The following is a 26,130-nucleotide window of genomic DNA, read 5'->3' on the forward strand; positions in this document are numbered from 1 at the left end:
CTCTCTCTCTCACCCACCTTCCCTCACTCGCTCACTCAACGGGCAGAGCGGTGTTCCTTCTTTCCTGGCTGCAGGAGCAGAGGCTGCCAGAGCAACATGGCAGGTAAGGGGCAGCCCTGAGGAGGAAAAGCAGCAATGGGGTAAATACATAAATAAATAAAGAATATTTTTTCCCGCAAAACAGGAAGGGAGCGAAAAGTGAGCAGTGAAGTAGCGAGGGAACACTGTATAAGCTTTGGATAGCATTGGGAAGGGTTAACACCCCTGTGAAGTTTGTTTCTCTATCTGTGCCCCTGTTCAGAAGATTTATCTCACTTTCTGTTCCTGTGATAATTGGATTCTGAAAGTTTTGGCTTGTTGGGAAAACAAGAAGTGGTGATAAAGCTTCAGTTGAGGCACCTTTTCCCCATGAGAATAACTCTTTCAGGAGTATATTTCCCCTCCTAGGAGGTAGATTTCTCTCACTTCCTATTGTTTCACCCCCGTTCTTAACTATGAGTCATTTGTAAGTCAGATGTTTGTAATTCAGGGACTGCCTGTACTTTAGATGAGGCCTGACCAGGGCAGAATATAATGGGACTTTTGCTTCAATCGAACTAAAAGCTTTGCTTCTATTCATGCAGGCTAAAATGGCATTCACCTTTTTGTTACAGGATTGCACTGCTGGCTCAATTAATTTAAGATCAATAGTAATCCCAATGTCCTTTTCTTATGTAGCATTGCTGAACCACATATCCCGCAAAATTATATGTATGGAGAGGAGATTTAGTGCCTTCCTCAGTAGCCACAAGCTTACCTCACAGCTGCCTATCTGTCTTTATATCTATACTTGCTTGGGGACCTGGCAATGCCCAGGCTATTTGAAAAAGGCATCGTTTGTTTTTGAATGTTAGGTATTTTCAGTCTGGTGTGGGTGAACTACTGTTCCCAGAATCGTGGGAACCCTGCAAATATTCAAAGTTGGTCATTTTGGGTTTGTGCACCAAGTGTGGTCCAGATCTGTCATTGGCTGGTCATCATCTGGCTGCAGTGCTCTCTGGGGGTGGGGTGAACTACTACAAATCCCAGATACTAGGGCAATCCTTCCAAAACATTTGTCAGTATTTACAGTAGGTCATGTTGAGTCTGTGTGCCACATTTGGTCCAGATCTGTCATAGGCTGGGTTCAGTGCTCTTTTAATACAGGTGAAGTATAACTTCCAAAATCAAGGTCAGTTTGCAGAAACCCCTGCAGTATGTTCTGTTGGGGGTTCGGAGTGCTATTGCAGGTGAACTATACATCCCAGTATCTACAACTCCAAAATGTCCAGGCCAATTCCCCTCAAAGCCACCAGTATTCAAATTTGGGCATATCGGGCATGCATGCCAAGTTTGGACCAGATCCATCATTGTTTGGGTTCATAGTGCGTTCTGGGTGCAGATAGAATCATAGAATCATAGAATAGTAGAGTTGGAAGAGACCTCATGGGCCATCTAGTCCAACCCCCCGCTAAGAAGCAGGAAATCGCATTCAAAGCACCCCCGACAGATGGCCATCCAACCTCTGCTTAAAAGCTTCCAAAGAAGGAGCCTCCACCAGTCTGGGGGAGAGAGTTCCACTGCCGTACAGCCCTCACAGTGAGGAAGTTCTTCCTGATGTTCAGGTGGACTCTCCTTTCCTGTAGTTTGAAGCCATTGTTCCGTGTCCTAGTCTGCAGGGCAGCAGAAAATAAGCTTGCTCCCTCCTCCCTATGACTTCCCCTCACGTATTTGTACATGGCTATCATGTCTCCTCTCAGCCTTCTCTTCTGCAGGCTAAACATGCCCAGCTCTTTAAGCCTCTCCTCATAGGGCTTGTTCTCCAGACCCTTAATCATTTTAGTCGCCCTCCTCTGGACCCTTTCCAGCTTGTCAACATCTCCCTTCATCTGCGGTGCCCAAAATTGGACACAGTATTCCAGGTGTGGTCTGACCAAGGCAGAATAGAGGGGGAGCATGACTTCCCTGGATCTAGACGCTATCCCCTATTGATGCAGGCCAAAATCCCATTGGCTTTTTTAGCTGCCGCATCACATTGTAGGCTCATGTTTAACTTGTTGTCCACGAGGACTCCAAGGTCTTTTTCGCACACACTGCTGTCAAGCCAGGCATCCCCCATTCTGTATCTTTGATTTCCATTTTTTCTGCCGAAGTGAAGTATCTTGCATTTGTCCCTGTTGAACTTCATTTTGTTAGTTTCGGCCCATCTCTCTAGTCTGTCAAGATCGTTTTGAATTCTGCTCCTGTCTTCTGGAGTGTTAGCTATCCCTCCCAGTTTGGTGTCGTCTGCAAACTTGATGATCGTGCCTTCTAACCCTTCGTCTAAGTCGTTAATAAAGATGTTGAACAGAACCGGGCCCAGGACGGAACCCTGCGGCACTTCACTTGTCACTTCTTTCCATGATGAAGACGACGCATTGGTGAGCACCCTTTGGGTTCGTTCGCTTAGCCAATAACAGATCTACCTAACCGTAGTTTTGTCTAGCCCACATTTAACTAGTTTGTTTGCCAGAAGGTCGTGGGGGACTTTGTCGAAGGCCTTACTGAAATCCAGGTACGCTACATCCACAGCATTCCCTGTATCGACCCAACTCGTAACTCTATCGAAAAAAGAGATCAGATTAGCCTGGCATGACTTGTTTTTGGTAAATCCGTGTTGACTATTAGCAATGACCGCATTTGTTTCTAAGTGTTTGCAGACCACTTCCTTAATTATCTTTTCCAGAATCTTGCCTGGTATTGATGTGAGGCTGACCGGACGGTAATTGTTTGGGTCGTTCTTTTTTCCCTTCTTGAAGATAGGGACCACATTCGCCCTCCTCCAATCTGCTGGGACTTCTCCTGTTCTCCAAGAACTCTCGAAGATGATTGCCAGTGGTTCTGAAATAACTTCCGCTAGTTCCTTCAATACTCTTGGATGTAGCTGATCTGGCCCTGGCGACTTGAATTCGTTTAGAGTGGCCAGGTGTTCCTGGACAACTTGTTTCCCTATTTGGGGTTGGATTTCCCCCAATCCTTCGTCCATTCCATGTTGCTGAGGTTGAAGATGGCTTTCTTTTTGTGAGAAGACCAAGGCAAAGAAGGCATTAAGCATTTCTGCCTTTTCCCTATCCCCTGTCACCATCACCCCATCTTCTCCTTGCAGTGGCCCTATCGCCTCCTTTTTCTTCCTTTTTCTACCAAACGTAAGCAAAAAAACCTTTTTTGTTGTTTTTTATGTCCCTGGCAAGCCTGAGCTCATTTTGCGCTTTAGCCTTGCGAACCTTTTCCCTACAGGTGTTGGCTATACGTTTGAATTCTTCTTTGGTGATTTCTCCCCTTTTCCACTTCTTGTGCATGTCACTTTTGAGCTTTAGCTCAGTTAGAAGTTCTTTGGACATCCATTCTGGCTTCTTTGCATTTGTCTTATTTTTCTTCTTTGTTGGCACTGTTTGCATTTGCGCCTTGAGTATTTCACTTTTGAAAAACTCCCATCCATCCTTAACTCCCTTGTTTTTTAATATTGGCGTCCATGGAATGCCGCTCAGTAATTCCTTCATTTTTTTGGAAGTCAGCTCTCTTAAAGTCCAGAATGCGTGTTTGACTTTTCTTAGTTTCAGCATTCCTTTGTATTGCAAACTGCAGGAGCACATGGTCACTTGCCCCTAAGGATCCAACCACTTCAACTGTATTGATCAGGTCTTCCACATTTGTTAAGATTAGATCAAGAGTTGCTGATCCCCTTGTTGCCTCTTCTACCTTCTGGATCATAAAATTGTCTGCAAGGCAAGTGAGGAATTTGTTGGACTTTGTACTCTTGGCCGAGTTTGTTTTCCAGCAGATATCGGGATAGTTGAAATCGCCCATGACTACTATATCTCTTCTTTGTGCCTGCTTGGTCAGCTGTTGACAGAAAGCTTCATCAAGTCCTTCATCCTGACTCGGAGGTCTGTAGTAGACACCCACAACAAGGTCTTTTTGAATCCCGGTTCCCTTGATTCTTATCCAGATGCTTTCAAGCTGGTTTCCCAGATTACAGTCTTGCATTTCTTCTGCAACGTAACTGTTTTTGACATATAAAGCTACTCCCCCTCCTCTCCCCTTTGTTCTATTTCTGTGAAAGAGGTTATAGCCCTCAATGGTTAAATTCCAGTGATGGGAGTCATCCCACCAGGTTTCAGTGATGCCTATGACATCGTATGTGTGGTGCTGTGCTAAGAGTTGGAGTTCGTCTTGCTTATTTCCCATGCTCTGAGCATTAGTGTAAAGACATGTAAGCCCCTGTGACCTCCCCTTGAGCTGTTTATTTGGGATTATTGTGCTCTCTGTACTTGGTCCTTGCTGTGTTTGTGCAGCCCTCCATTTAGCCTTTTGGCGGTTCCCTGTAGTCGTGGGTAATATAGTGTTCGCCAGGCTGTTGTTCCCCTCCCCCAGTGGATCTAGTTTAAAGTGCGCCTGATGAGGTTTGTGAGTCTGTGTGCAAAAAGATGCTTTCCTACTTGTGTGAGATGCACCCCATCACTTGCCAGTAGTCCATCCTCTTGGAAGAGTAGACCATGGTCAAGGAAGCCAAAATGCTCCTCTTGACACCATTTTCTGAGCCAGTTATTGACCTGTACTATTTTTCCGGCCCTTGTAGAGCCATGTCCTACAACGGGGAGGAGTGTCACGACCCAGGCTGCAGAGCACCAATAACCATACACAGAGGCCAGAATCTAACTAATATCTTTATTGAAGGAATATATAAAGTTAATAAAAGCAAGTGTATGAAATAGTCCAGAAATAGACCTTTCAGGAAAGGTCAAAATTAGTCCAAAGAAACAATGTCCAATATGAAATATTAAGGTCCAAAGTTGTAATCCAATAACCGAAACACTCACTTTGCCAGGCAAAGTGAGGGGAGATGACAAGGTCTTTTAGTCCGTGAAACTTGAGCGAGGCTAGGAAGTAACTTGATTCTTGGGAAAACGAGGCTTGATTCAAGGCAACAAGGAAACAAGGAACAAGAACAAGATCCGTGGTAATTTCTTGGTAAAATCCGGGAAACAAGACGAGGCTGAGTCTTAGAAAGCAAGGCAGGATTCGTGGAGTAAACAAAGCTGGGAACGAAGGCTTGGCGACAGGAACGGAGGCTTGGAAGCGGAGTAGCTGTCCACACACGCTACTCCGGTTGCTGACGAATTGACTCCGCAAGATCCCTTTGTGGGTAAAACACCTAAATAGGGTCCCGTTTTCCCGCCCAAGAGCAGTTCTCTGGAGAACCAGAAACGAAAGCTATTTTCTGAGTCCAGATGCATGACTCCCTAAAGTTTCCCATGGGAAGCAGGCTTAATCAGCTGAATGCTTAGCAGCTATCCTAGCACTCCTGCGAGACGCCTGATCGACTCCTCTCTGTTGTTTACAAAAATCATGGCGAGAAAACGTAGGAGATTTAGGCTCAGGGCTTGTTTGACAGACTTCTGGAAGACAAATCTCTTGCAGGTGCAAGGTTTCCAAATCTGGCTGGGAAAGTTCCAATTCTGACTGAAACGGCGAAAAACCCAAGTTTTCCTCTTCATCTGGCACCACAGTGCCAGGAATGGGACTACATTGCCCATGGGTCATCACACCACAGTGCCAGGAATGGGACTACATTGCCCATGGGTCATCACACTATCCCCCCCCTCAAGCCCCCTCTCAAAAATGGGCTCTCTCCCCGAGGTGCGGGGCCGCGGCTTAGCAGGGTAGTTCTGATGGAAGCGGCGGGCTAAATCGGGGGCATGGACTGCGGAAGCATCTACCCAAGAGCGTTCTTTGGGGCCAAAACCCGCCCAGTCAATGAGATATTGCAGGCGGCGGCGGTGAAAGCGAGAATCCAAAATGTCCTGAACCTCGAATTCTTCCTCCCCATCCACTAAAACAGGAGTGGGGGCCGGCCGGTCTGCATCAGGGCGCACACCATCCGCCGGAAGGAGCAGGGAGCGATGAAATACTGGATGAATGCGCATAGAGCGTGGAAGTTGGAGTTTGAAAGTCACGGGGTTAAGTTGCGCCACCACTGGATAGGGACCAATGAAACGGGCATCTAACTTCCGGCAAGGGCGATGGGAGGGCAAAAAGCGAGTGGACAGAAGAACCCGGTCTCCTACCTTGATTTCGGGGCCCGGCTGGCGATGTTTGTCCGCGTGACGTTTATAGTCCTCCTTGGCTTGGTCTAGTTGCTGGAGCAAGAGTTGTTGCACCGCTGTGAGTTCCTGCAGCCAGTCCTCTGCTGCGGGAACTTCTGAGGTTTCAATGACAGGGGGAAAGAAACGTGGATGGAAGCCGTAGTTTGCAAAGAACGGGGTTTCTTTAGTAGAAGCCTGGACCCCATTGTTGTAGGCAAACTCTGACAGCGATAACAGGGAAGCCCAATTGTCCTGCTGGTAGTTCACATAACAGCGAAGGTATTGTTCCAAAGTGGCATTGGTGCGCTCAGTTTGCCCATCTGTTTGGGGATGATGAGCCGAAGATAAACGAGAGTCTATGCCCAATAGTTTTTGTAGTGCTTTCCAGAAACGAGAGGTGAATTGGGACCCACGGTCTGTGACCAAACTCTTGGGCAACCCATGCAATCTGAAAACATGTTGGAGGAATAGATCTGCAGTCTCTTTGGCCGTGGGAAGGCCATCACAGGGAATGAAATGGGCTAACTTGGTGAAAAGGTCCACCACCACTAGGATCGTGGTGAATCCACAGGAAGGTGGTAGATCAGTGATAAAATCCGCAGAGATTATTTCCCATGGGTGGGATGGGGTAGGGAGGGGATGCAAAAGCCCTGAGGGCTTTTCCCTTCTTGTCTTGGAGCGCTGGCATACTGGGCAGGTGTTGACATATTTTTCCACATCCTTGCGGATCTTGGGCCACCAGAAATCTCTTAGGATCAAATGCATGGTTTTAAATAGTCCGAAATGCCCTGCTGGCTTGCAGTCATGACACAGACGAAGTGCTTTTTCCCTGCCCGGTCCTGGGGGGATGTAAACATGATTTCTATAGCAAAGTAGCCCATCCTTAAGCGAAAAGGGAAAATGTAGTCCTTGGCGAAGTTGGTCCTGTGCCCAGGCATCTGCTTGCTGACTAGCCCTGATTTCCTGAGCACAAAGGGGCCCTGGAGTAGAGGGAGTTGATTCAATGGGAGTGGATTTGGTGTTTCCCACTGTGAGCGTGGCAAAGTTCTCGGGTTGTAGCAGCTGGGACTCCAAGGTCTCCTTGCGCCCTGCAGCGTATTCCGGTTTCCGTGACAGAGCATCTGCTTGCTTGGTCTGGGCTGGGGTTACATAATGAATTTGGAAGTTAAAACGTTCAAAGAATAAAGCCCAGCGTTGTTGCCTCTGATTTAGCTTGCGGGCAGTTCTTAGATGCTCTAGATTTCGATGATCAGTATGGACTTCAATGGGAAATTTGGCCCCTTCTAGCCAATGTCTCCAAGTTTCAAAGGCTGCCTTTATGGCCAATAGTTCCTTTTCCCAAATGGTGTAATTTCTCTCTGGTGCGGTCAATTGATGGGAATAAAAGGCACAAGGATGAAGATGATCTCCCACTGGTTGTAGGAGTACAGCCCCGATTGCCACATCGGAGGCGTCCGCCTGCACAACAAAAGGGGTTTCAGGATCTGGATGCTGAAGGATTGGCTGGGACGTGAATAATTTCTTTAGTTGCTGGAACCCTTTCTCTGCTTGATCTGTCCAGCGGAAAGGCTGTTTCCCACGGATGCAGCTGGTGATTGGGTCAGACCAGCGGGCAAAGTCTGGAATGAACTTGCGGTAGTAGTTCGCGAACCCCAAGAAGCGTTGCACCTCTTTCTTGTTGGTTGGCGCCCGCCATTCCAATACTGCTGAAACCTTTGCCGGGTCCATGGAGAGCCCTAGTGGCGAGACGCGGTACCCCAGGAAATCTACCTCTTGTAGATCAAAAGCGCATTTTTCCAGCTTGGCATAAAGTCCATGATCCCGCAATCGTTGTAACACCATTCTGACGTGGTTCTCATGTTCTGATTGTGATCTAGAAAACACCAAAAAATCGTCCAGGTAGATGATCAAGAACCGATCTAGATAATCCTGAAAGATGTCATTGACAAAATGCTGGAACGTTGCGGGAGCTCCACATAAACCATAATTCATAACTCGGGACTCGAATAATCCGAATTTAGTCTGGAAGGCGGTCTTCCACTCGTCCCCTTCTCTGATGCGAACTAGATTATAAGCCCCCCGAAGATCCAGCTTGGTGTAGACCTTGGCTCCTCGAAGTCGGTCTAGTAGGTCCGAGATCAAGGGCAGGGGATAGCTGTTCCGCTTAGTGATATTGTTCAATGCTCTATAGTCCACCACCAAGCGTAAGTCCCCTGACTTCTTTTTCACAAACATCACTGGGGAAGCGGCTGGGGATTGAGAGGGTCTGATGAATCCCTTGCGAAGGTTTGACTCTATGAACTCCCTGAGAGCTTCTTGCTCCGGTTCAGTCAGGGAGTAGAGATGTCCTCGCGGGATCGGGGCCCCCTCCACCAAGTCAATGGCACAGTCATAAGGTCTATGTGGGGGTAATCTCTCGGCTTCTTTTTCATTGAATACATCCCAATATTCTGAGTACTTCTTGGGCAAGGTGATAATGGGTTCGGTGTCTGTGGCATGGCAGACCTTGGCTACAAGGCAATGGTTTTGACAATATTTTGAAGCAAACTGCAGTTCTCTGTTGGACCAGGAGATGCTTGGGTCGTGAAGTGTCAGCCATGGAATTCCCAAAATCACAGGGAAATGGGGAACCTCGGTAACAAAGAAGGAAATCTCTTCCATATGTTCCCTTATCCACATTCTGGTGGGTTCCGACCACTGGCTTACGGGACCCGTCTTGAGGGGGCGGCCATCGATGGCTTGCACCACACGGGCGTTCTTGAAGTCATGATATTGTAATCCCAGAGAGTCGGCATACTCTCTATCAATGAAATTGTTTGTGGCTCCTGAGTCTATCATGGCATGGACCATGACGGGCCCCTTTTTTGCTGACCACAAGGTGACCACTAGAAGAAATAGGACCCCGGTTGGCGGCTCTTGAGTGGGTTTTTTGACCGGGTTGGCGAGCCTCTCTACGCCCGGTCGCTGGCTTCCCCCGCCGGCTGTGTGCCAGCCGCCTCAGACGCCTTCGTCTCCGTGGAGGACGCCGCCGCCAGACGGGCGGCGGGCTTCCCCTTGGCTGGGCACTCTCTGGCGAAGTGGCCCCCGTTTCCGCAGTACCAACAGAGATTTAGGCGTTGGCGGCGGGCCTTCTCGGCGGCATCTAATCTGGGACGCACATTGCCCAACTGCATCGGCACCTCCTCGCTCCCTCTGGGGTATGGGGCTGGTGGCGGGGGTCTCCATACTGGACGCGGCTGGACGCCGGTGGGAGCGGGAGGTTTCACCCCAGCTCTACCGCTCTGGCCTCGGACCCATTGTTTTCTGTTGGCAAGCATGACTTCAGCTCGTAAACATTGATCAATGAGTGCTTCAAGAGAGTGGGGAGGATCCACCTTGGAGATTTCTTCCAGCATCTCAATGTTGAGACCCTCCCGAAATTGTCCTCTGAGGGCTACATCGTTCCAGCCGGTGTTGTGGGCCAGCACTCGGAACTCGGCTATGTACTGGGACAAGGGTCTGTCCCCTTGGGAGAGGCGCCGGAGTTTGTGGCCGGCTGCCTCCAAATTGTCCTCGATTCCCCAGGTCGCCTTAAGGTGGTCCAAGAAATGTTGCGCTGACCTTAGATGTGGGGAGACTTGGTCGAACAGTGCCGTCGCCCAGTTGGCCGCTGGCCCGTCCAAGAGACTGTAAATCCACGCCACCTTGATGTCTTCTTGGGGAAACTCGGCAGCACGGGCCTCTAGATAAGCCTGGCATTGGCGACGGAAAACATGAACCTTAGAAGCTTCTCCAGAAAACTTGGTTGGCAACGCCATGGCCGGGAGACGGATTGCGCGCTCCTTCAAACCCCTTATTTCCCCATCCTGCGCATTGAGCTTGTCACGGATGCGGTCCACTTCGTCCTTGTCGATGGTGTAGCTAAGTGGCTGGCCACCCGGCACGGTTCCGGTAGACATACTGGCCTAGGTTAATTGGTGCTTAGGGAGGCGGAGTCAAACTGTCACGACCCAGGCTGCAGAGCACCAATAACCATACACAGAGGCCAGAATCTAACTAATATCTTTATTGAAGGAATATATAAAGTTAATAAAAGCAAGTGTATGAAATAGTCCAGAAATAGACCTTTCAGGAAAGGTCAAAATTAGTCCAAAGAAACAATGTCCAATATGAAATATTAAGGTCCAAAGTTGTAATCCAATAACCGAAACACTCACTTTGCCAGGCAAAGTGAGGGGAGATGACAAGGTCTTTTAGTCCGTGAAACTTGAGCGAGGCTAGGAAGTAACTTGATTCTTGGGAAAACGAGGCTTGATTCAAGGCAACAAGGAAACAAGGAACAAGAACAAGATCCGTGGTAATTTCTTGGTAAAATCCGGGAAACAAGACGAGGCTGAGTCTTAGAAAGCAAGGCAGGATTCGTGGAGTAAACAAAGCTGGGAACGAAGGCTTGGCGACAGGAACGGAGGCTTGGAAGCGGAGTAGCTGTCCACACACGCTACTCCGGTTGCTGACGAATTGACTCCGCAAGATCCCTTTGTGGGTAAAACACCTAAATAGGGTCCCGTTTTCCCGCCCAAGAGCAGTTCTCTGGAGAACCAGAAACGAAAGCTATTTTCTGAGTCCAGATGCATGACTCCCTAAAGTTTCCCATGGGAAGCAGGCTTAATCAGCTGAATGCTTAGCAGCTATCCTAGCACTCCTGCGAGACGCCTGATCGACTCCTCTCTGTTGTTTACAAAAATCATGGCGAGAAAACGTAGGAGATTTAGGCTCAGGGCTTGTTTGACAGACTTCTGGAAGACAAATCTCTTGCAGGTGCAAGGTTTCCAAATCTGGCTGGGAAAGTTCCAATTCTGACTGAAACGGCGAAAAACCCAAGTTTTCCTCTTCATCTGGCACCACAGTGCCAGGAATGGGACTACATTGCCCATGGGTCATCACAAGGAGGGATGAAAAGATCACATGTACATTATACAGTTTTAGTTTTGTTCCCAGAGCTCGAAAATCATTTGTGATCTTTTGAAAAGTATGCCTAGCGGTGTCATTGGTACCTATATGAATCAACATAAGGTGGGGAGGGTGATGGGGCTTTAGAAGCCTGCTGAGCCTCTGAGTGATATGGTGTATTTTTGCCCCGGGGAGGCAGCATGTTTCTCGAGCCATCCCATCTGGACTGGAAATGATGGCTTCCGTTCCTCTAAGGAGGGAGTCACCTACTACCAAGACCTGTTTCCTTTGAGGATTGACAGGGTCCCTTTTATGCAAGACAGTGTGTATGTCTCCTGAAGAGTGTTCCTGTTGAAGTGAATCATGTAGGTGTAAAGTGTTGTCCTCCTCCTCAACATCCCCAGTGTATTCATCAATGACAATCCATTGAGATACATCCGAGAGCCCATTACTCTCCCAAGGATGTTCCTGTTGCTCCTAGTCTATGATTGGGGATGGAGCATTTGCATGATTACATAAGTGTGAATGTGGTGATGCACTGTCCCCGACAGGGCTATCCCCTGCGCATTGATCAAGGGTGGCCCACTGAGTGGTATCTAAGAAACTGTGGTCCTCCACAAGATGTGTTTCCTGATTGTATGTTAATGGTGTAAGAATATCAAATCTGTTGTGTAAATCCAGCTGAGCAGAGGAGTTCAGCAGAGGCTGCCTGGTCCTGTGTCTCCTTCTATGGGTGACCTTCTTCCAAGCCTGAGGGTTGTCTACCTTTGAGTTGATCTCCTCATAAGGTTCGTGATCATGGTCATGGTGGTGTTGGTGTGATGCAGGCTGCAAATCTACAGCAGCGTGTTGTGCAGTGTCCAAGAAGAGCTCAAGTGCCTGAATGTCCTTAAGGGTCTTAATACAGTGCTCGAGCTGTTGGATCCTCTGCTCCATCAGAGTCATCTGTTTGCATTTGGAGCAGATGTAGTTGACTAGTTTTTGTGTGAAAAAGCGGAACATGCCACAGCTGGTACATGTGATGGGAATGTTTTGCTTTTGTTGCATCTTTGTTTATGTTGTTTTGTTTCCTGTATGTACTGCAAAGGATAGTTAGTAAATGTACTACAACTCCTATAAATTCCTCAGTGGGAGTCAACAGGGTGGACAACTTCCATCATGTGAAGTCAATCCCCCGAACTCCTCCAGTATGTTTAGTTGCTGCTCAGTTCTGCTCTGTTTGTTTTGCAGACAGATTTGAAAAGGAGAGGCAGTGGGTGGGGTCATGCAAATTCCACACCAATGGGGTACCCTGGGATGTCTGCCTGTAGTGGAGGAAAACCTAAAATCTAGGATGAAATTGTCCCCAAATGAAAGCATTCTTTGGGTGGTGGGCCATAGTGTTTGGGGAGGACATTGGCAAGGGTTGGGGCTACACGTTCATGATGATCGCTATAACTCGCAATGTCCTCGGAAGGAGTGACTTGGTGGCTTCTCAGCACTGGGAACTATAACTGTTTGTGGTGGTGGGAGGCTTTCTGTGTAAGTGGACACCTCTGCCACATACACACATACAGATTTTCACTTTTATTATGTGTATAGATGTGACTTCGTAAAAAAAATCACTTCTTGGCTCATTATAGCCCTTGAAGCAATGCACAATCAATAATAAATAAATTTAAAAACCTGATATACATGTAGAACAAGATAAACTCTGATTTAAAATAGTTCTGAAATGGGACAATTTCAGAAACAGCCATACTAGGTACCCCTAAGTTCAGGTGTAGGCGGCCATGGCAAAACATCACAGTCTTCACTGCCCACTAGATACAACGAGGATGGAGCCAGGTTTACCTTATCCAGGAGGGAGTTCTACATCTGGAGTGTTACTCCAAATGTAAAGTACCCATCAATCTGTTCTCCCATTTTGATACATTACATCATTTTGATACATCAAGTCCATTTTTTTTCATTTACAATAGTCACTTCTGAATTCATGTATGCTCTTCGTATGTGTGGGTGTGTGCTAAAGGGTTCATATAGGAAATAAAATTCAGTCATTGGCTCAGTCTGTCCAAACACACACTTTAAGCATAATTAGACACATCTAGATGCCATTTAATGGGGACAGGGCTACTGTCCATTTGCCCAGATTGTTGGACATGAGAAACAGGATGCTGGAGATGGGGGTTATTATGATCCAAAAACGTCATTGCTCTGTTTTTCAACTTTTTTCCATGGAGTCCCCAGTGTCGCAGTGGGCTAAACTTTTGTGCCGGCAGGACTGATGACTTGGGCTGCAGACCTGAAGGTTGCTGGTTTGAATCCAACCTGGGGAGAGTGCGGATGAGCTCCCTGTATCAGCTCCAGCTCCATGTGGGGACATCCAGGTGTCCCCTGGGCAACGTCCTTACAGACAGCCAGTTCTCTCACACCAGAAGCGACTTGCAGTTTCTCTCTGACACACAAAAAAACTTTTATTCATTACAAAATAACTACTACTGGGAGCTATGATAAAGAATGAATTAATCACAGCATTAGGAAACAAAGTTATGTGATTTGTATCATGGATTTGGATGTGTGTATGCAAAGGGAATATGGGTTGCTTGATTTTTTATGTAAACTGGTAATAAATTAACATGTTTTTGTGGCTTAACAGGATTGCTGCTACTACTGCAGGGCAAATTAGAACGTGTGTGGTAAGGGTTTCTTTTTTGTAGACTAATCTACTGCAGCAGTTAAAATCTTAAAAAGTGAGGGAGGTTTCAGTGAGATTTTAATTTGTGGGTTTTTCTAATTGCCTGATGCCATTTTAGAGCCTCTTGCTTATGTATTATGCCAAGGTTTGTTTAAAAAAAAAAAAAAAAACTTCTGAGAACAGCTTGTCAGGAAGGTTTGTTAGCATTTTTAATAATAGACTATGCCTTAATTAAAGCAGCTTTTTTCTCTTCGAAAGAATCATCATCTGCCTCCTTTGGGAGCTTCAAACTTCCCATAGCTCCCTCAACATCCTCCCTCTCCTCCTTGAAGAGAGTTTATTGATGTTGCCTTGTCTTATAAAAGAGATGTTTTAGAAATGTTTGTCACCTTTAAGAAAAGGCAGCTCTCAAACAGGAATCAGAAATAAAAGGGAACTGTTAAAAGGCAGAAAAGCTTGTGTCAGCTTGTTCAATAAAGTCAGGCTAGTAATATTTGAAGTAACTAGATACACCTGAGCCAGTTGTTCAGGAGCACCGTGGTGACAAGATAAAAAGCAAGAGAGGTGGAAAAACAGGGGGAGGGAAATCTGTAAAGAAAAGAGCTGCCTTGCTTTGTGTAACAGAAGTGCAGAAATACAACTTTGAATTGCGGCACTAGTCATGTGATCTTAAATGTGTAGAGGTAAAGGATGTGCTCCCCACCTGTCCATCTGAAGATCTGAACAAACATGAGTCTGCTGAGGAGCTTGGAAAACTTTTTTTCTGGACTGTTTTCTATTGTCTTCAGAGGTTTGCGAGTGGAAAGAGTAACTTTTCCAAGCTTTGGCTTGCTATGTTGTATGTAGAATCCCTCTGTGATTTCCCACCATTCATTAGAATTGTTCCGTCCCCCAGGACGATGGTTTGCCTTACCTATTGGTCGTTTGTTTGTTTCCCCTCCTTTACATTTTGTTTGAGCCTCTGGCTGCAAAAGCCTAGGAAAAGTGGCTTGGAATCTGCAAGAGCTGGCTGCAGTTTTCTTTGCAGTGATTGGTCAAAGAATGCAACATCTTAGGACCGCCCTTTTTACCAGGGTCTAGTCTCCATTTTGGAGCTTCATTCTGGCTATAGTCTTCCAACGTGCTGGAGCTGTGCAAGGCTAACTGGGACAAATCATCCTCAAAACCAGGCCAATCTAAGCCTATCCAAATTAGATAAGTATTGAATTATATTGATCTGGAATAAGAAATCTAGTTAGAGGAGCAGGGTTATTCTGTCGCTTCTAGAACTAATCTTTGCTGTAAAGATAGGGAAGGAAAGAGTTTCTCCTTCTAATATAGGCAGCGTGATTAGGGTATAGTGGTTTTATAATCACCTTTGCTTTCTGGAACCAGGGATAATTCTGTACCTAAAACCTATAGAAATTTGTTTCATTTTCTGCAACTTTAAGATCTGTGCCAGGTTTACAACCTTGTATGAATAAACATCCTTTTTTGAAGTTATCCAGACTCAGTCGTTCAATATCTATAGGACAGCTTATAGGGATTTGCAGTTCGCCCGGATAAAGGACAGCGCGTTTCAGTTTTATAGTTTTTTATTGTCCGGCGGACGGCACAGTTTTGAGGTAGATCAGCGGTTTTTCCGCTTGAGCTAGCTTGCACGGCTTATAGTTTTTTATAGTTTAGGAAGTTTAGTTTAGGCCGCGGCTTTTCCGCCTGAGCTCAGTCTGCATACCTAAAGACTCTACCAGCGTCTGAGGCAGTGGAGCCCGCTCTCAGACCTGAAGGAGTCAAATAGTGGGGCTCTATTTCCTTGCTATTTGGCTCGCGTGTGCGCACGTGGCCCAGTGGCTTTCTGGGTTTGCACAGGCTGTGCAGTTCCCAGCAACGTCCAGGGCTCCCTCGGCGGTAGACCTCGAGCCGCGGAGCACCAGCGACAGTTCTTTGGCTGGCTCTGAGGCGTGAAGCCCACCAGAACCAGGCTAGAACCTGGACAGGCCTGGCAACGCTGCTGCGAGTTCGGCCGGAGCACTCGGCCGGCTTCGACCTGCCTCATCGTCCTGCGGTGGTGACCTGCCTCATCGCCTGGCGGTGGTGACCTGCCTCATCGTCCTGCAGTGGTGACCTGCCTCATCGTCCTGCGGTGGTGACCTGCCTCATCGTCCTGCGGTGGTGACCTGCCTCATTGACCTGCGGTGGTGACCTCCCTTCACAGCGGGGAGGAGGCGTCTCTTCTCTCCTCCTTTCCAAAGCCAGCCTCGGTGCTCCTTCGGCGGCAGGCCTCGAGCCGCGGAGCACAAGGTGCTTGAAAATTTGGCGAAGTCGCCATTTTGGCAGTTTACGTCACTCGGGCAAGGGAGGTATCAAGTGGCAAGTTGCTGTCAGTTGGCATTTTGCAGCTTGCCTACCAAAGTTTGGCGCCAAAGGTCACAATCTTTGTAAAGTATAGTTACTTAGTGATATATATTGCTATGGTTAAGTGCTGTGAATTGTATTATATATTGAATTTGCTTTTATTGTAAATTTACTTGCAGGTATATTGCATTTGCCTTTGTTGTAAATTTACTTGCTATTAAGAATACATAATGTCTATGCAATTTCAAGATGATGCAGATGGTATATCTCCTCCTGAGGCTGAAAGTAGGAACGAAAGGCCCCAAAGGATAAAGCACCCTTCAGCCAAAATGCTAGCCCATCTAATAGACGAAAAGGAGTTCCTCCATGTGAGGTTAGGTTCGGCATGGGAGCGCATCACAACATTGATGGGCAGAATAGAGAGCTTGGGTATTACAAGGGTGCCATCCATATTACAGACAGACCTCGAAGAGACCTTCGGTCTTTGGAGGGGTTTAGTGTCTAAGATAGTCCAGGTCCTCGAGCGCATTAACGCCAAGGATTCAGAGTTAGAAATAGTGAGTGTTTTAGCTGACACTAATGAGAAAGAAAATAGGGTGAGGGCAATCCTAGCTTCCTTATGCAGCCATGAGACCAATCTTTTAAAATCACCTGCTGTGGCACTTAGTCTTAAGTCCAACCGCTCTAGCCAGGTATCTAAACTAAGGGAGCGTGCATCGTCTAAACACAGCCACTCTAGCAAGTCTTCTGCTGCTGGGAGTGCCATCTCTTCCCTAGCTGCCTTGCACATTAAGGAGGCTGCACGTCTGGAGCTACAGAGCAAGGTTGCGGAGGCGGAAGCTGATGCAAAAGCAGCTGACCACACTTTCCACCTTAAAGAGGAGGAACAGCGACTCCAAATAGAACAGGCCCAAAGGCAATGTGAAATAGAAATGCTTAGAATAAGGATGGATGCTACTGCCAAAAAGGTAAAAGCTGAGACTTTGGCCAAGGTCCTAAGTGGGCAACTCACAGAAGAAAATGTAAGTCAGTTGCCAATGCAGGACCCTTCCTCCAAGGTGCTTGTGCACCTTAATAGTTTAAACAGCCAGCTTTCTGACGAGGAACATGAAGACTTCTCTCTTCGGTCAGAACAGGGCCCTAAAGTTGCCTTCGGGTTGCCTAAAGTTCAGAGCATCATAGCGGGGAGCTCGTCTTTGCTCAGGTTGCCTGTGCCTCCTACTAAGATTCCTGAACAGTCAGCCAAACCATCAAAGCCTACCACCAATTGGGCCCTACAAGCAAGTCCAAAGGGAACCATCGGTCCATCTACAGACGATGTCATCCCTCCAAAAGACCAAAGGTCGACGCAAGGAGTATGGTGGGATTTCTCCCCACAGCAGCCAACGCTACACTTGTTCCCATCGACGCCAGAATCCCAACTCGTCTCGATCCTTAGAAGTCCCAAAAGAGACCTCAAAGACAAGGGAGTTGAAAAGTTTTCAGACAAGCCTGAAGAGTTCCTTCTCTGGAAGGTTACCTTCAAGAGGGCAATTAGAGACTTAAAGTTGTTGCCTGAAGAAGAGCTGACCCTGCTAGGCGCCTGGTTGGGTCCAGCATCATCTTCTCAAGTTAAGAGAATATATTCAGCCCATGTAGCTGATCCCGACAAAGCCTTGGAAAAGGCCTGGGACAGATTACATCAGCGGTATGGAGCTAGCACGGAGATTGAAGCATCTCTAATGGACAAGCTGCAAAGGTTCCCAACCTTAAAGCTCAAGGACTGCAAGCTCTTGTGGGACCTCAGTGATCTTCTTGCAGAGTTAGAGTCGGCCAAGGAGAATCCAGAGTTGCCTGGACTGCAGTGCCTCGATCAGCATCTGTCCCAGCGGCAGATTCTGGACAAACTTCCCTTTGCCCTGCAGGAAGACTGGGGGAAACAGGTTTTTAACTACAAGGAGGCCCATTCTCAGGCGTACCCACAGTTTTCCCATCTGGTCCAGTTCATCACCAGAGCGGCCAGGGAAAGGAATGATCCACAGACGGGCCTGCCCACCTTATATCAAGGGATCCATACAGGGAAGGCGCCTGAAGTGGACAAGAAACCACCTAGAGAGGCCAATAGACCTGTCAGCGTAAAGGCAGTCGAAACTCAACACAAGACTGACAAAACCAGGTCAGAAGTAAAGGAGGTGCTCTGCCCCATTCACCAAAAGCCTCACAGTTTGGCCAACTGCCGGGAATTTGGCAAGAAGCCTTATAAAGAAAGACAACAGATTGTACAGAAGCTGGGCATATGTTTTAGGTGCTGTGGAGCAACTCCTCACTTTGCTTCCAACTGCAAAGAGGACGTCAAATGCGCAAGGTGTAACAGCCTTAAGCATTGCACCGCGATGCACAACTCTGACGCTGTCTCCCGCGCCAAAGGGGACACGTCTTCCAAAGAAGGGTCATCTACTGAAGCCACCAACATGCAGACCGCGTCACGGATGCAGGAGGATGCTCCATCGGTCGCCTGTACTGAACTATGCTCTGACGTGCACCAGTTCAGAGTCTGCCATCCCATCTGCCTAGCAGATGTATATCCAGCCAGAAGACCTTGGCTTAAAAAGAGACTCTATGTGGCCCTAGATTCACAGAGCGATGCCTCCCTAGCTACTCCAGAGTTCTTCCGCATGTTTGACCTTAAAACCAAGATGGTCAATTACACCATGACTACATGTGCAGGAAAAAAGAAGTTGCAGGGTCGCATAGCATCTGGCTTTGTTGTCTCCTCTTGCGACCAGAAGAGACAGTTCAAGTTGCCAGACCTGATTGAGTGTTCCTCCATCCCTCGGAACAAAAAACAAATTGTAACTAGAGAAGTTGTGGAGGCTCATCCACATTTGCGACGGTTAAAGAATGCCATACCAGCCTTTCAGCCAGATGTGGACATTGCCCTTTTGCTTGGCTCGGACTGCCCGAGCTTGTTCTGTGTGAACGACCAAGTTAAAGGACCTCCAGGTGCACCTATCGCACAACAATTGCCATTAGGCTGGACAGTCATAGGCCCAGTGTGCATAAACAAGATGCACCCACCATCGTCGTTGGACTCCAATCAAGCACAGGTGCTTAAAGGTGGACGTCCTACACTTGTGCGCAGTTGCCTAAGTCACATCTTAGTCTACTGCCAAGGAATAACTCCAGAGTATTCCTCCACCTTCAAAGTCTCTGAGAGAGACGAAGCCATAGCGCTCTCGAAAGATGAGCAAAGGTTTTCGGACATTATGAATGCTCAAGTCTCACGAAGTGCAGAGGTGTATGTGGCTAATAGAATCAACAACATTCTATCCAGTTCTACGCCTAGCCAGTGGCACCACGTCGCCACCAGCAACAACCCAGCTGACATCGCTTCCAGAGGAGCTTCAACTCAACGAGTGTTAAGTTCAAGTTGGCTGACAGGCCCCAGATGCTTGACCGAAGTCAATTTTCCATCAGCCTTTTCTCCCACCGATAATACAGAATTGCCCGAGTCCGTTCCAGAGGTGAAAGTTTGCAAGATGACCACAGAAATCAAGATGGGCCAAAGATCTTGCCTGGAACCACACCGTTTTGAATGTTTTTCGGAGTGGCACAGTCTTCTTAGAGCAGTTGCTAGGCTTATACATCGTTTAGCTTGCAAAGATAGTGAGCCTTTACAGGTCCAGGATATGATAAAGGCTAAGAGCGTCATATTCAAGTCAGTACAGAGATCTGCTTTCAAGCAGGAAATAGCTAGGCTAGAGCAAGGGCTCAACATCCCTAATCAAAGTCTTCTAAATGAGTTAAACCCATTTCTAGACAAGGAGGGTATTTTGAGAGTTGGAGGAAGGTTAGCCAAAGCTAAACTCAAGGCGTGCATAAAAAACCCCATCATCATACCCCCTAATAGTCACACTGCATTGCTGCTCGTTCGGCATCACCATGAAAGGATCCATCATCAGGGTAGAACTCTAACTGAGGCAGCCCTTAGAAATGAAGGTCTGTGGGTAGTTAATGCCAAAAGGTTGGTCAACAGTTGTATTTTCAAATGTGTTAAATGCAGGCGCCTTAGGCGAAACTGTCAAAGTCAGTTGATGGCAGAACTACCTCAGGATAGGACTTTGACAGACCCACCCTTTTCCCATGTGGGAATCGATGTGTTTGGTCCTTGGGAGGTTGTCACTAGGAAAACCAGGGGTGGTGTTGTAAATAACAAGAGGTGGGCAGTTTTGTTTACTTGTTTAGTAATACGAGCTGTCCATATAGAAGTCATAGAAGGGATGGACACTTCATCATTTTTAAACGCATTAAAAAGGTTCATAGCCCTCAGAGGTCCAATTAAGTCAATTCGGTCGGACTGTGGCACCAATTTTGTAGGTGCGACCAAAGAACTCAATTGTGTGTCTAGGTTTGGGAGAGACCCAAAGGTTCAGAACTTTACGAATACTGAACAAATTATGTGGACTTTCAATGTTCCTCACGCCTCCCACATGGGTGGTGTTTGGGAGAGGATGATTGGTATTAGTCGCAAAATCCTTAATGCCATGCTTTTGAGTCATAGGTCATTGACGCATGATGTTTTGGTGACACTTATGGCGGAAGTTACCGCAATTATCAACAACCGGCCGCTGGTTCCCCTTACCAGTGACCCTGAGAACTTACAACCACTGACTCCTGCACTTATTTTGACACAAAAGGTGCCAGGATGGAAGGACATCATGTTGCCAGTTCCGGACGGAACTCACTGTGCCCTGTGGAAACAGGTGCAGTCCTTGGCCAACCACTTTTGGAAAAGGTGGAAAGCTGAGTACTTAAGCCAGCTTCAAACCAGAAGACTAGCAAACCCCAAAGGACAATGTCAAGGTGGGAAACCTTGTGTTGCTAAAGGACAAAGACTTGCCCCGCTATGCCCGGCCTATGGGCATTATACTAAAGACCTTTCCTTGCCCTGACGGTAAGGTTAGAAAAGTTCAGGTAAAGACTCATAGTAAGGACAAAATGTCTGTCCTAGACAGACCAACCAGCAATCTCGTGTTGCTTGTCCAAAGTGTGTAAGTTTTATACTGTTTTATTGTTGTGTATACAAAGGTGTTTGTATGTTTTTGAGTGGTAAATTCCCACATCCTGGGAATTTAAGCGGGGAGTGTTCCGTCCCCCAGGACGATGGTTTGCCTTACCTATTGGTCGTTTGTTTGTTTCCCCTCCTTTACATTTTATTTGAGCCTCTGGCTGCAAAAGCCTAGGAAAAGTGGCTTGGAATCTGCAAGAGCTGGCTGCAGTTTTCTTTGCAGTGATTGGTCAAAGAATGCAACATCTTAGGACCGCCCTTTTTACCAGGGTCTAGTCTCCATTTTGGAGCTTCATTCTGGCTATAGTCTTCCAACGTGCTGGAGCTGTGCAAGGCTAACTGGGACAAATCATCCTCAAAACCAGGCCAATCTAAGCCTATCCAAATTAGATAAGTATTGAATTATATTGATCTGGAATAAGAAATCTAGTTAGAGGAGCAGGGTTATTCTGTCGCTTCTAGAACTAATCTTTGCTGTAAAGATAGGGAAGGAAAGAGTTTCTCCTTCTAATATAGGCAGCGTGATTAGGGTATAGTGGTTTTATAATCACCTTTGCTTTCTGGAACCAGGGATAATTCTGTACCTAAAACCTATAGAAATTTGTTTCATTTTCTGCAACTTTAAGATCTGTGCCAGGTTTACAACCTTGTATGAATAAACATCCTTTTTTGAAGTTATCCAGACTCAGTCGTTCAATATCTATAGGACAGCTTATAGGGATTTGCAGTTCGCCCGGATAAAGGACAGCGCGTTTCAGTTTTATAGTTTTTTATTGTCCGGCGGACGGCACAAGAATAACATCCCCTTTTCAGGCCTTTCCTACCAATGTGGGTGGACAGTGTAAAAAGTGGGCATGGCCCAGTAACCCTTTGACAATACACAAGTATAGCACTATGATTACACTTCAGTTGCCATAGAAACATCCTATGGAATTCTGAAGTTTGTATTTTAGTAAGGCAAAAGATCTTTATGTTTGAGAATTTTAAATGCACTCTCTAAATTGCACGGCAATACTAGTGGTCTCTTAAGTGCTGTAATTTATAGGGTACCCTTAAGGTCTATTTTTCTATATCAGTGGTTCACAACCTTTTTTTTAACCAGGGACCACTTTGACCAGGACCGCTCTCCAACATTAGTACCAAAAGGGTTACCAATCAGTTTTTGGTCAACTTTAGATTTAGTTTGGTTATTTGGGGTGCTGATTCAGAAAATTGCATTGGAAAGACCACATCAGCTCAAGTTTCTGATATAGAACATATGCCATCGAGTAGTCACCATCTCCTCACCCACAGAAAACCATATTTAATAATTAAGAGCTGATGTGGTCTATCCAATGCAATTTTCTGAATCACCCCAAATAACCCCAGGAACAGACTTAAAAATGAAAACACAAAGAAAAAAATTGTGACAATGGGAGCTAATAATAATAATAATAATAATAATAATAATAATAATAATAATAGTTATTTTGGGGGGGCTAAACAGGGTCTTACAAAGGGCTGCTTTCCCATTATAACTCTTGTGTTTGGCAATGGGAGCTATTATTATTATTATTTTATTGTATGACACAGCAAACAAGATAGACATGCTGGATTTCATATCACAAAATCACAAGTCGAACACTTCCCAAGTGTCTAGGACTGTGTGATGTATTTTCGGATGATGTGTGCAGATCCCAGTAGGGTGGCCTTTTGCAGTTGGCAGATCGTAATTTTGTCAATGTCTATTGTTTCCAAATGCCAGCTGAGATCATTTGGCATGGCACCCAGTGTGCCCATCACCACCGGGACCACCTGCACTGGTTTCTGCCAGAGTCTTTGAAGTTCAATCTTGAGGTCCTGATAGCGGCTGAGTTTTTCTTGTTTTTCGTCAATGCGACTGTCACCTGGGATGGCGACATTAATGATCCAAACCTTTTTCTTTTCCACAACTGTGATGTCTGGTGTGTTGTGTTCCAGAACTTTGTCAGTCTGGATTCGGAAGTCCCACAGTATCTTTGCGTGTTCATTTTCCACAACCTTTGCAGGTTTGTGATCCCACCAGTTCTTTACTGCAGGGAGGTGGTACTTGAGGCATAAGTTCCAATGAATCATTTGGGCCACATAGTTGTGCCTCTGTTTGTAGTCTGTCTGTGCACAGTCTGCATTTTGGGTCATTTTTCAATCTTGGCTGATTTTTCAATCTTGACCTTAATTGCATTTGTCCTGATGGCTTGCTTCTGGGCTGCAAGGATCAGGCCTTCTGTCTCCTTCTTCAGGGTCCCATTCGTGAGCCATAGCCAGGTCTTCTCCTTATCAGCTTTTCCTTCAATTTTGTCAAGGAACTTTCCATGCAATGTTTTGTTCTGTCTCCTTCTTCAGCCACCTTGCACCCCCGTAGGTGCCACCTTGCCGTGGTGGTGGTGGGGGGCTTAACTACTCCAATGATGTCTGAGAGCTGTGCTGGCGGTAGTGTAACTACCGGCAGGTCCAACCAAGCCAGAGAGGTCTCAGCTGAGGAGTAGAACTAAGAGCACCTAACCCATTAGCATTATGGAGAATCAAACTAAAATGAAGTCTATACTGGCTTAGTTGTCGCCCAGGATAAAAAGGACCGCAGTGGATGCTGCTGATTCTGGACATCCATCGATAAGTGGGCTACGGAATCAAAATACAAATGAACAGTCACAGAAGCGTCAGAAATATACAATGCCAGAAAACCACACAATTGTTATTATTATTATTATTATTACTACTACTACTACTACTACGGTACTACTACTACTACTACTAAATATGGTTTTACAAAGGGCTGCTTTCTCATTACAACTGATGTGTTGCAATGTGAGCTAATAATAATAATATTAATAATGTTTATAATAATTACTTTGGGGGGACTAAACAGGGTCTTACAAAGGGCTGCTTTCCCATTACAACTGGTGTGTGGCAATTGGAGCTGGTGGGATCATAAGCCGGAAAAAGTAACAGAGAATGAACATGTCAAGCTACTCTGGGACTTCCGAATTCAGACAGACAGGGTTTTGGAGCACAATACTCCTGACCTCACGATCGTGTTAAAAAACAAAGTATGGATTGTCAATGTTGCAATCCCAGGGACAGCAGGGTTGAAGAAAAACAGCTGTAAAAGCTGATACGATATGAGGAGTTAAAGATCAAACTGCAAAGACTTTGGCACAAGTTACTCAAGGTGGTCCCAGTGGTGAACGGCACACTGGGTGCAGTGCCTAAAGACCTTGGCCTGCACTTAAACACAAAATTACCATCTGCCAGCTACAGAAGGCCACCTTACTGGGATCTGCACGCATTATTCGCTGATACATCACACAGTCCTAGACACTTGGGAAGTGTCCAACGTGTGATCCAGTACAACAGCCAGCAGAGTGTCTGCTGTGGACTCAGTGTGTTGTGTTTCTAATAATAACTACTACTACTACTACTACTTTGGACAACTCTCCTCCTCTTGTGCGCTCTCCTCCAAGGGCTCCAGGGAAGCCATGAGAGGACAACAGCACTGGCCTCCTTCCTTCCTTCTCACACACTCTCTCTCATTCTCTCTTTCACTCTTCTCTGGCACCAAGGAAGCCACGAGAGGAACGGTGCTGGCCTCCTTCCTTCCTTTCTTTTCTCCATCTCCTTCTGTCTTGCTCTCCTCTAACTGCAGCACGCACCCTGGCCATGGACCTTATTTTAGGTCTCGCGGCCCACGGGTTGGGAACCACTGTTCTATATAGTTCCGGTCACTTAGAGTGCATCTAAATTAAGGCAGTTTGACAATTCTTTACCTGCCATGGTTCAATGCTATGGAATCCTGGGCATTGTAGTTTTACAAGGTCTTTAGACTTCTCTGCCAAAGAGCGCTGGTGCTTTACCAAACTACATATCCCAGGATTCCATAGCATTGAGCCATGGTAATTAAAGTGGTGTCAAATTGCATTCATTTCATAGCTTAGATACACCCATAGAAAAGTATGCTTGGAGAGGGCTTGTGGCTACTCAAGTTCTAAAAGTGGAGCGGAAGACTTAGGGGCAATTTCACTTACACAATTCAGTACTTGATCCCACCTTGATTGCTGTGGGATCCTGAAATTTTCAGTTTGGGGATTGGTACTTAAGATTCTTAACCAGACCGCTCTAGTGCTTCACCAAACTATAAACCTCAAGATCCTATAGTAAATTTCTATGGTAATAGAAGTGGAATCATAATGCTACGATTGCTTAGTGTGAAAGGACTTTCAGTCTGTGTTCTAACAATTTAAAAATCATAGATATAGTTGTATAGATGACGACTGATATGTGTGAGGAATTAGGCAGGGGGATTTGCTCAGCTCTTTTGGAACATTTGCTATTTAGTGGTGATAACTGAGGTGTAGGTTTTAAAAAGGGAAATAAACAAAACCCCTGAAAAACTAAGTCATAGACTCAAGCTACCACAGTAAGAAAAGACAACTTCCTGCTATTTCTTTATATAACAAGGCATGCTTTGTAAAATCAACAAAAAGAAACAAACGGTTGCATAGTGGGAAGAAATACTGCCTTGCGAAAGTATATAAAAGTAAACTAAAGCTTCAGTATAAACAAGCAGGAAAAGATCAGTTATGTGGATCAACAGAAGGAACAAAAATAGTTTTAACAAGTGTAGATAGAAACCTGAAGCACCGTTTTATATGGGAGATATTAAAATATAATTGTTTGTAGATAGCTGCCAACAATAACAGATTATGAAGTCTGACTCCAGGACCTGCCGTTGGATTTTGGATCCCACTGGATAGAATGATAGATGTATTCCTGCTTCATGTTACAAAACACATGGGCGTGATCTGAGAGAAAAGTCAAAGTCAAGGCTGGGAGCTGAATCCGGTCTGTCATGTTATTTTATGTGGCCCTCCAGATGCTGGACCACAACTGTATTTCTCATCAGTAGATGTCATGACTAAAGCTGATGGGAGTTGTGATACAGTAACATCTGGAAGGTTGAAGTTTGTTCTGCTCAGTTAGGATAG

The 26,130-nt window shown here is 46.2% G+C and overlaps 2 protein-coding genes across 3 annotated transcripts in view; both read left to right on the forward strand.

Annotated features, from left to right (window-relative positions):
* rftn1 (raftlin, lipid raft linker 1) overlaps positions 1-26,130 on the forward strand; it is a 154,917-nt gene that overhangs the window by 92,485 nt on the left and 36,302 nt on the right. The gene's annotated exons all lie outside the window — the stretch shown is intronic.
* On the forward strand, positions 16,178-21,226 carry LOC134292487 (uncharacterized). Its single transcript, XM_062957590.1, has 2 exons — positions 16,178-19,358; positions 19,587-21,226. Exons 1-2 carry the CDS (start codon positions 16,314-16,316, stop codon positions 21,012-21,014), a joined length of 4,473 nt encoding a protein of 1,490 aa, XP_062813660.1. The 5' UTR covers positions 16,178-16,313; the 3' UTR covers positions 21,015-21,226.

Source organism: Anolis carolinensis, chromosome 6, assembly GCF_035594765.1.
Source record: "Anolis carolinensis isolate JA03-04 chromosome 6, rAnoCar3.1.pri, whole genome shotgun sequence".
NCBI classification, from domain to species: domain Eukaryota; kingdom Metazoa; phylum Chordata; class Lepidosauria; order Squamata; family Dactyloidae; genus Anolis; species Anolis carolinensis.